We start from the raw sequence: 11573 nt of genomic DNA on the forward strand, positions 1-11573 counted from the left end.
CAGCCCGGAAGCTGGAAGGTGATAATTGGAAGAGTATTTCTTTTTGTATCACTCTTCTATCAAACTTCTAGCCTTATGATCTGTGTTTTTTTTTCAGGCTATGACATTTTTCAGCATGATGCACTACGTGACATTGTGAGCACAAAGCCAATAGTGGAACCCAATGCAGTCTGGCTGAAGGCTATCCGCCAGGGCTGCTTCTACCTGTTGGTCTTCATCCCTATAACGTGTGGTGTGCTGCAGCTTCTAGCCTGGTCTCAGTTCAGCCTCCATGGTAAACGGCTTCAGGCAATAAAATCACTGAGACAGAACACATATCAAGAGGGCCTGCGGGACGTAAAGGCTGTGTAAGCCACCATTCCCAATCTGTCTACAATTATCCGTCCACATCTGCCAGATTTCACCTAACTCTACTGACTCATACTTCAGCTCAGGATGTGGAAACCTGCAGTGGACCAATATATTTTGTTTATCTGAACTCCAGATGTCGATTATGTAGCAAATATTGACTAATAGTTAATTACACATGTGCCTAACCAATATTTTGTTACTTGGCCTTTGATTCACTAGAGGACCACACATTGTATTTGAAGTGTAGGAAATATTTTAATAGCTTACACATACAAAGTCATAAGATCTGCTATGTTTATGATCCGTTATTGTGCTGTGAATTTTATCCAAATAGAATTCCCTGATTGATTTTGGAGCCAACCTTTTGTAAAATTGGTTGCATAAAAAGTTTGGTATTGTTATAATATTTGTGTCCTTTGTTAAATGATATTTCAGAATTTAATAGTACTTTGTATGTGAAACTGGGAAGACAAACTGTGATGGATCTCACCTATTGTTTTGTTAAGGTCTACGCAAATTATAAATTTCCAGCTCTCTGTGGAATGAGAATAAGCAGACTTGCTGAAGGCTTATTGGACATGAACTTCAAGCATCTAGTTTCTCTCAAATCCTCGTTGAGTTCAATTGTTCTGCAGCAGCACAGGGACAAGGTTGGCAACAGAGGCCAGTCATTGGGGCAGAACTTCAGATCCGACTGTACTTGACCTGGGCCATACCTACCCAATGTTGACAACTGGTGGCAAAACAGGAAATATCCCGCAAAGGTACCGAAGAAGCTCTGTGGTGTCCTTGAAGAGAAGAATGCTGACATTTTGGGTTGAGACCCTGAGTTAGGATGTCCTTGTTGACTGTCCAATTCCCTGCATAGAAACTGCCTTCCTCCAGTGCTTTGTATGTTGCTCCAGATTTCCAGTACCTGCAGTCTCTTGATCTACGGGAAATATACCTATCTATCATATAAAAGTCTTCAAACTTTATTTCCTTCACCTAGCACTTTCTTAAGAGGTATTCCTGCTGCCAAAACTTTGCTGTGAATGAAAGTGATTCCAGGTCATATCGAGGCTAGATGCTCCATATTTTTGTCTACTCCTTGTTTCTCCGCAAGAGTTCATCCTGCTTGTGTGTTCCAGCTGTGCAATCATTCACACCTCTGTTCCAGATATATTGGGTACTAAAGTTGGACAACACCACCTGAAATTGTCTGTATGGTGAGACGCTTGTATGAATCTGACTAACTGATAATCCAGTCTTTTAAATTCACCGCAGTCTCTCATTCACCCAGACCGAACCTTGTCATTGGGAAGAATGTTTCTGTTTAAGCAACACACATAAAAATTGCTGGTGAACGCAGCAGGCCAGGCAGCATCTATAGGAAGAGGTACAGTCGACGTTTCGGGCCGAGACCCTTCATTTCTGTTTGACAAGTTTGCATACGATTTTCAGAGTTGCTGGGAGAACCTTTTTTAAAAACTGCAGAGGCCATTTTCTCTTGCCACGTGGGACACAACTAAAAGATTCCAGAGTGGAGACGTGAGAACTCAGATGCTGGAATCTGACACAATGCAAGTCACTAGAGGAACTTAGCAGGTCAGGTAGTATGGATGGAGGGAAGTGGACATTCCCCTCCATCGATGTGCCTGATGTGCTGAGTCCCTCTAGTGCTAAGGACTGCTATACTGAGGTTTCCTTTGCATACAAAGCCTGCTTTGGTGTTCTTCTGTTTCTAATCTTGAACCCTCATCCCTAAGCAGTGTTAATTTGCACAATTGAATGTATTTTCCACCCCCACCCCGGAGCTGCTCATTGCCTTCACAAGCCAAGAGCTGCACTTTCCAGTCACATTAACTGAGTCCTCTAGCTATCTCCAGTACTCCAGGCCCGGTTTTCCAAACTGCGGAGAGATGTTCCCAGAGGCTACATCCCACATGCAGCGGGTTCTGATCCTGATGGATCCCATTGGGTTCCGAGTTCAGGGGTCAATCCAGTATTGTTCAACGATCCCGGGATTTGATACCGATATCTCTGAGCAAGTACTGGGTTACAGCACATCCTTGTACTGTAAACCTCTGGTATGATAGACCTCCTGCTTATTGAGAAGACAAATTTGGTGCATACAGAAGAATCAGCTAGTAAGATTGAAAGTATATGTGTGTGTATTTGTGTGATCACTTGCTTCTCTGGAGTCTTTTCTTCACTGCATCTGCCATAATTTGAGGAAATGCTCCAGACACAGGTCACTGTGCTGTGGGGTCTATTCATTGGACTCTCGATCGTTTGTGGAGTATTATAGGGAATGGAGATGATCAGGAATCTCTGGTTATGATCCACGTGCATGGACAGGAGTTAGGCTTGATGGAGAGGCTCAGAACCAGGCTGATTATCACTGACGTGTTGTGAAAGTTGTTGTTTTGTGGTAGCAGTGCAGTGCAATACACAAGACGTACTATAAATTATCGTAAGAAATAAATACTAAATGAAGTAGTGCAAAATAATGGGGTAGTGTTCATGGGTTGGTTCATTGTTTTAAGAAATCTGACGGCAGTGTGAGAGAGCCTGTTCTTTAGGGCATGTCCCAAAAAGTACTCTATTGGTTCTCCTCCATCTTTCCTCCTACAAATCTATCAGCAGGACACATTTACCATTTAAAAAGTTGTTTCCCATTAAATGCTTGAGATACAGGGTCTGAGTATTATTAGTCTGTCCTTATTAAGGGCCTTGCTGTCCTCTCGTTTGCTCGTTATGTGCGGCATTGTATGACATGGGTGATCATGGTCTTTCTATGACTCTAATTGTTCTTGGCAAATTTTTCTACAGAAGTGGTGTTGCCATTGGCACCTTCTGGGCAGTCTTTACAAGACTGTGACCCCAGCAATTATCAATACTCTTCAGAGATTGCCTGGTGTTAGTAGTTGCATAACCAGGAATTGTGATGTGCACCAGCTGCTCCCGTGGCTTCACATGGCCCTGATTGGTGGTGGAGGGGAGGGAGCTAAGCAGATGCTACACTTTGCCCAAGGGCAACAGGCTAACAGAGGGAAGGCAGAGACATATCCCCAGCCTGTTATCATCTAGTATCTCCGCAACTGTGTAAAGATCAGAATTCGGTAGTTTCTCATTTTGAGAGAGCACATCAAAGAGAAAGATTAGCCTTATTTATCACCTGTACATCAAAGCAATGAGGATGGTATTGGGCAGCTACTAGTGTCACCACTCTTCCAGCGCCAACGCAATGTCCACAAGTTACTAACCCTAACCGTCGTCTTTGGAATGTGGGAGGAAACCAGAGCACTGAGAGGAAAGGAACATGGTCACGGTACAAAGTCCTAACAGACAGTGGCAGGAATTAAACCCCTGTACGCTTTGTTCTGCAACCACTCCTTTGAAGAAAAACCTGCTACAGTTTCAAAATGTTTTTTTTTAACACTCTTCCTTGTGATAATGTAACTGGTTTTAATTCCCTCTTATTGGTTACTCTTGTGCCAATATTTTCCTTGGCTTGAATAATAGACAGGAAGCTGTCAGACATCCAATGAGATTTGCCTCATCCCTCCCTGGCTGTAGCCCAAGGTAACCCTGTTATTAGCATTGGAACCACAGTGCCCAGTTCTCTGGTAGAATAGCAGATGAAGCTCCTGACCAATGGCCTTTTGCTGGCTATGCACTCAGCAGTAGAAACATTGATGGAAAAAGATTCTGATATGAGATTACTGGTGGGAATCTTCCTGGGAGTTTCTTTCTACAGGATAGCCCTGGAGAATAAATTGGTTCTGATTTTGTCTAGACATGCTTGACAAAATTAGCTTAACAAGTCAAAAAAATTTAGACAAAAATTACTCCGTGATAATCATGCCTCCACAGTATTGAATAGCATCAGAAATACAAGACTGATTTTTTAAAAAGTCTCTAAAACTAGAGAGAAAATTAGTTCTGTTACTTGTAAGAGCAAGCTTGTGCTGGAACTTTTCAACATTGCAGGAGCTGGTTCTTATGTAAACATTAGAGATTCTGCTGATGCTGAAAATCTAACACAACACATCACACATGCTGGAAGAATTCAGCATCTATGGTGAATAAACAGTAATAGGCTGAGGCCCCCGAACACTATTCTGACATTTCCTCCCACCTTTCCAGTCCAGATGAAGCGCCACTGCCTAAAACATCAACTGCTTGTTCCCCTCCCCAGAATCTGCTTAACACGTTCAGTTCCTCTAGCATTTTGTAAGTGTTTCTCTAGTTCATATGTGAGGTGTTCATAACCCAGAGATGGTCTCTAGTTGTTTTTGAGGTAGAGTCCAATCTCACTTTCGCACCAAATGACAAGAGAAAGGCTGATCACAGGTTATTGAGTCTACTTTTTGCAGTTCAAGTATCCCGTGCCAGTTTAAAAGTTACAGCTATGCTGTCGGTCCAAAATTGGTCTCTGATCTGGTTTGGGAGTAAAGCATCTACGTCCACACGAGACCGGATAATTTTGAAAACGCCGGTTTCGTGTAAAAACAACAGGCGTCCACAGGCGTTTTTAAAAATACCTTCGTCGACATTAAAACGGGTATTTGGCCGAATCTCCTCCTACTGGGCATGCGCTGGACACGGAAAACAAGCGAAGAGGAAGCGATATACTCGGTGCGCGTTTGTCCAGTTACAGACTAGAAAAACTTTAAAGGGAATTGCCAGACGAAAGACTTGGTGCGCGTTTGTCCAGAAACATCATCTACAGCCATAGTCTCTTCACCGATGAAAGGGACGACAGCTACAACTAAATGCAATAAGGCTTGTTACTGGGCAAAAGTAAAATTTGCTGTTACCTCGTTTGTTTGCCTTTACTTTTACCATGGCTTTGTATTATTTTGCTGTATTTAACATGTGCAATAAAACGAGTTACTGGGCAAAAGTGACAATTGCATCTTTTGAATGTTTGCACAAGCAATACATTAATAAGCACCTTGTTAAATGTATAAAACATGTCTGCGTCAGTGTTATCTTGTATTTCCATACAATGTTACATTAGACTGTTACACATCTATTGTCAGATATTGTTGTGGTGTTGGAGGTTGCGTTCAAGAAAACAATGAAATGCCGCGTCTCCGTCGGCGTTTGTTCCGGCGTCATGACAGCGTTTTTAAACTTAGCCGGTTACCCCGTACACACTACAACAGCCAACTGGCGTTTTCAGATTTAAACACTCTAGACAGCGTCTCTGAAAATCTCTGTTTTCGGGGGAGGAAAACGCCGTTTCAGCGTGGATGGAGGGTCAAAACGAAGAGAAAAGGCTTCGGTTGCGGATTTATCCGGTCTAGTGAGGATAATTCCTGTGCTTCACACCTAAGGAGTGCTAAAGAATTGCAGCTGCATTCTTTTTCCTGATCTTTCCGTGGTTTGTGAGTTCAAGATTGTTACAGAGGAACCTTATGAAAGTAATCCAGATGTATTCCTGTCATTTTCTGTTCCCAGGATATTTAAATATCCAAGTGTTGAGAAGTATTAACCATGATGCATTGATCAAGTTGCATTGAGCCATTAAGTTCCATTCAATCAACACACATCAAAGTTGCTGGTGAACGCAGCAGGCCAGGCAGCATCTCTAGAAGAGGTACAGTCGACATTTCGGGCCGAGACCCTTCGTCAGGACTAACTGAAGGAAGAGTGAGTAAGGGATTTGAAAGTTGGAGGGGGAGGGGGAGATGCAAAATGATAGGAGAAGACAGGAGGGGGAGGGATGGAGCCGAGAGCTGGGCAGGTGATAGGCAAAAGGGATACGAGAGGATCATGGGACAGGAGGTCCGGGAAGAAAGACGGGGGGGGGGGGAACCCAGAGGATGGGCAAGAGGTATATTCAGAGGGATAGAGGGAGAAAAAGGAGAGTGAGAGAAAGAATGTGTGTATAAAAATGAGTAACAGATGGGGTACGAGGTGGAGGTGGGGCATTAGTAGAAGTTAGAGAAGTCGATGTTCATGCCATCAGGTTGGAGGCTACCCAGACGGAATATAAGGTGTTGTTCCTCCAACCTGAGTGTGGCTTCATCTTTACAGTAGAGGAGGCCGTGGATAGACATGTCAAAATGGGAATGGGATGTGGAATTAAAATGTGTGGCCACTGAGAGATCCTGCTTTCTCTGGCGGACAGAGCGTAGGTGTTCAGCAAAGCAGTCTCCCAGTCTGTGTCGGGTCTCGCCAATATATAAAAGGCCACATTGGGACGCACCTGACGAAGGGTCTCGGCCTGAAACGTCGACTGCACCTCTTCCTACAGATGCTGCCTGGCCTGCTGCGTTCACCAGCAACTTTTATGTGTGTTGCTTGAATTTCCAGCATCTGCAGAATTCCTGTTGTTTGCGTTTTTAAGTTCCATTCAATGTTTAATTTCAGTATTTTAAAAATCTTTTGAGTTGCGAATGACAAGCAGAAAAATAAAGGCTTGCTTGTTTTAAACCATGTGAGCTTTTGTTTGAAATTTGTATCCAGTCAATCAGCCTCTGAGCAGAAGAGCTGCTGTTCCAGCTGAAGCCTCTGACCAAATATTTGCCTTAACTGGGTCAGTTGGCTCAAATTTAAGAATTTGAGTTGGGTTCTGTAGAACTTCCTCAGTGGCTAAATCTGATTCTGCCCCCTTAATTCTATTTGGCATCAAGGTATCATTTAATAAGTTACAGTGTAGAAAAGAAGCCTGTAAATTAAACCAGTTCTTTTCCTCATTAAAGATATTTTAGTTGTTTCACTTAGTTATTTTTCTTTTGGTTTAAGACTATAAGATATAGGAGCAGAAGTAGGCTATTTGGCCCATCGAGTCTGCTCCGCCATTCAATCACGGGTTGATCCAATTCTTCCAGTCATCCTCACTCCACTGCCTTCTCCCCATACCCTTTGATGCCCTGACTAATCAAGAACCTATCTATCTCTACCTTAAATGCACCCAATGATTTGGCCTCCACAGCCGCTCGTGGCAACAAATTCCACAGATTTACCACCCTCTGACTAAATTAATTTCTCCGTATCTCCATTCTAAATGGACGTCCTTCAATCCTGAAGTCATGCCCTCTTGTCCTAGAATCCCCTACTATGAGAAATAACTTTTCCATATCTAATCTGTTCAGGCATTTTAACATTTGGAATGTTTCTATGAGATCCCCCCTCATTCTCCTGAAATCCAGGGAAATACAATCCAAGAGCTGCCAGATGTTCCTCATATGGTAACCCTTTCATTCCTGCAATCATTCTTGTTTAATTGTGCTAAGGCAAAATGTTATTGGATGGGGTAGCATCATCTTTGCAGAATCTATTTCCTATTCTAGTATAACTTGCCTGTAAATTAGCTTGTAAATTTATGGAAGGTTTAAAAACCACTTGCAATCTTGATCTGAACATAGACCTTGGTGATCAACCACTTCTCATAAAACAACCTGCTGGAGAAACTCAGTAGGTCGAGGAGCATCTGTTTGGGGGAAGTGTCTACATTTCAGGACTGATGCAAGGTTTCAAACTAAAATGGTGACAGGCATTCAAAATCAGAGTCAACAGACTGTGCCAGCAGGTGACTTACAATAATTGGAAAATATCAGAAATGACCAAATTCTTTTGTTCAGCAAAGTATTGTGGACTGAGATTGGAGGAAGCGGTTTCAGCAGCAACTCTTAAGAAGCAAGTTGATCAGAAAGGGGAAGATGAAAACAAAAACTACAGTGAGGAAATAAGTGGGCCATGTTGGTGGCTGCAGTACAAACCAAATAGTGTTTTAAGGAGTTAACACAATGAACTGACTAACTTACATTCCAAAATTCCATACTTGGTAACATTAAAGTAGAATCATTGCTTCAGACAAAAAGCTAATTAAACCCATCCATGATGCAAAGTCCCAAACTGAAACATTGGCAATTCCTCAACATTCTCCTCCCTCCCCCAAAACACATAGGATCCGATCGGTTCCCCCAGCATTTCTCTTTGCTCCAGATTCCAGCATCTGCAGTTTCTTGTGTCTCCATTAACCTTTCCATATTTGGGGCCTATTGTCACTGCAATCATTATTACAGTGATACAGGGTTTGATCTTGTGTGTGCATCAGTGATTCAACTGAACACAACCATGGTTAAGAGCTTTTGTTTTCATACCTTCATACACATTTCGTCCAGATTCCAGTGTCTTCAGTCTATCACGTCATGTCCACCCTCCTCCCCACTTATCCACAATCCTGTCACTAAGATCAGTACTATTTACTTTTGATTCATGCTATGAATGGACTATTGGCAAAGGCTGTCCAAGATTGACTTGATACATCATTTTGGAGGGTTATTAAAAGTTGATATGTTTATATCATATGATATATATATATAGATAAAGTCTTTGGAGCTTGGTCAAACAGACCAGGTAAGGAGGACGGACAGGTGCATCCAGGTGCATCTTTTATCGTCATTCAGTGACAATGAGCGGGAAGCGCAGAATCAAATATCGCTGTGATGATTGTACATTCTAGTATCAGTTGTTTGGTGACAATAAAGTATAAAGTAATAGGAACTTCCTATTGCAAATTTTATGTATCCCTGACTGTTGTAGGGCATTTGAGTTCAGACCTTGTGACTTTGTCTGCTGAAGCATCTTCCAAGTTCACTTGTTATCTTTCCTCACAGTTGGAGCTTTTGTTCTAGGTAGTTCCTGATCCTGGAATTCCACAATAATGCAACCATTAATTTATTATAGCAACTTTTGTCCTGGAGTCTGAATGGTCATAGGTGCTCTCTTCTTGCTTCTGCCATCTGGAAGGAGGTACAGAAGCTTTGAGTCCCACGCCACCAGTTTCAGAAACAGTCATTGCCCCTCAACCACTAGGCTCTTGAACTAGAGCCAAAACTGAACTGATGGACTTACTTTTAAGGACTCTAACTCGTGTTCTCAATACTTATTTCACTTGTTATTGGACAGCCATCTCATGCGTGAAGTGGCAATTCTGGACCAAACTTGAATCACTGAACGATGCTCGAGAGCTGTGACAGGGCTTGAACACTATCACCATTATTGAAACCAAGCTCTATGCTCACTTTGACCATCAATCATGAACTCCCATAGCCCCCGATGACCCTGTGACTTCAATCTCTGAAGCTGACCTGACAGCAACCTCAGGAGGGTGAAGCCACAGAAAGCAAAGGATACCTGGCCGAGTACTAACAAGCTGTGTTCATCAACTGGTTAGTCTTCCCTCATTTTTTAACCTCTCGCATTGGCAGACTGAGGTACCCATCTGCTTCAATTATACCGGTGCCCAAGAAGAACATGGTACTGCCTCAATGACTCGTCCAGTAGCACCTACATCTGCAGTGATGAGGTGCTTTGAGAGGTTGGCAATGAAACATATCAACTCCTGACTGAGAAGTGACTTGGATCTATTCCCAATTTGCCTACCAAAGCAACAGGTCCATAGCAGATACCATTTCATTGGCTCTTCACTCAATCCTGGAACATCTGGACAGAGACAATGCTCTTTATCAACTACAGCTTGGCATTCAGTACTACCATCCCTTCAAACCTAATCAATAAGCTTCTAGACCTAGTCTTCAATATCTCCTTCTGCAACCAGATCCTTGATTTCCTCACTTGTAGATCCCAGTCAGTTCAGGTTCGCACCATCTCTTCCACAATCACCACCAGCACAGATGCACCACGAGGCTGCGTGCTTAGCTCCTTGCTCTACCCACTTCATATGTATGACTGTGAGTCTAAGCACGGCTCCAATGGCATATTTAAGTTTGCCGATAACACCATTGCTGTGGGCTGTATCAAAGGTGGTGATGAACCAGCATATAGGAGGGAAACTGAAAATCTGGCTGAGTGGTGTCATAACAACAATCACACTCCCAACGTCAGCAAAACCAAGGAGCTGATTATTGACTTCAGGAGGAGGAAACCAGAGGTCCATGAGCCAGGCCTCATCAGGGGATCAGAGGTGGAGAGGGTCAGCATTTTTAAATTGCTCAGTGTAATCATTTCAGAGGATCTGTCTTGGGTCCAGCTTGGAAGTGCCATTACAAAGAAAGCACCGCAGTGCCTCTACTTTATTAAAAGTTGGTGAGATGGCATGTCTTATCTAAAACCTTGACAAACTTTTATAGATAGTCATACTTTATTGATCCTGTGGGAAATTGGTTTTCGTTACAGTTGCTCCATAGATAATAAATAGTAATAGAACCATAAATAGTTAAATAGTAATATGTAAATTATGAAATAAGTCCAGGACCAGCCTATTGGCTCAGGGTGTCTGACCCTCCAAGGGAGGAGTTGTAAAGGTTGATGGCCACAGGCAGGAATGACTTCCTATGACGCTCTGTGTTGCATCTCGGTGGAATGAGTCTCTGGCTAAATGTACTCCTGTGCCCAACCAGTACATTAGGTAGTGGATGGGAGACATTGTCCAAGATGGCATGCAACTTGGACAGCATCCTCTTTTCAGACACCACCGTCAGAGAGTCCAGTTCCATCCCCACAACATCACTGGCCTTACGAATGAGTTTGTTGATTCTGTTGGTGTCTGCTATCCTCAGCCTGCTGCCCCAGCACACAACAGCAAACATGATAGCACTGGCCACCACAGATGTGTGGTGGAGAGCATATTGACCAGTTGCATCATGGCCTGGTATGGGACCATCAATGGCCTTGAACAGAAAAGCCTATAAAAGAAGTTGTGGATGTGGTCCAGTCTATCGCGGGTAAAAGCCCTGCCCTCCACACCATTAAGCACATTGGCAGGGAGAGTTGTCACAGGAAAGCGGCAACCATCATCAAGGATCCCTCCACCCAGGACACGCACTCTTCTCACTGCTGCCATCATGGAAAAGGTACAAGAACCTCGACTCACACCACCAGGTTCAGGAACATTTATTACGTCTGAACCATTGGGCTTTTGAACCAGTATGGATAACTTCACTCACCCTGTCACTGAACTGTTCACATAACTTAAGCACTCATTTTCAGAGACTCTTCATTTTAGGTTGTATCGTAGAGATGTACAGCTCAGAAACAGACCCTTCAGCCCATCTGGTCTGTGCTGAACCATTTAAACTGCCTACTCCATTGACCTACACTGGGACCATAGTCCTCCATACCCCTACCACCCATGTACCTATCCAAATCTCTCTTAAACATTGAAATCGAGCTCGCAAGCACCACTTGCACTGACAGGTCACTCCACACGCTCACAACCCTCTCATGTTCCCCTTAAACTTTTCACCTTTCACCCTTAA

General features: G+C 43.2%; 1 protein-coding gene across 5 annotated transcripts in view; it reads left to right on the plus strand.

Moving 5' to 3' along the window:
• The window catches only part of mfsd13a (major facilitator superfamily domain containing 13A), a 45587-nt gene extending 39685 nt beyond the window's left edge, over window positions 1-5902 (plus strand). For all 5 annotated transcript variants that reach the window (XM_063071277.1, XM_063071279.1, XM_063071278.1 and 2 more), the window contains one exon: window positions 98-5902. In XM_063071277.1, coding sequence (XP_062927347.1) covers window positions 98-351 — 254 coding nt within the window. In that variant the 3' untranslated portion in view covers window positions 352-5902. The remainder of the gene's footprint in view (window positions 1-97) is intronic.
• The last annotated feature ends 5671 nt before the right edge of the window (window positions 5903-11573 follow it).

Source organism: Mobula hypostoma, chromosome 19, assembly GCF_963921235.1.
Source record: "Mobula hypostoma chromosome 19, sMobHyp1.1, whole genome shotgun sequence".
NCBI classification, from domain to species: Eukaryota; Metazoa; Chordata; class Chondrichthyes; order Myliobatiformes; family Myliobatidae; genus Mobula; species Mobula hypostoma.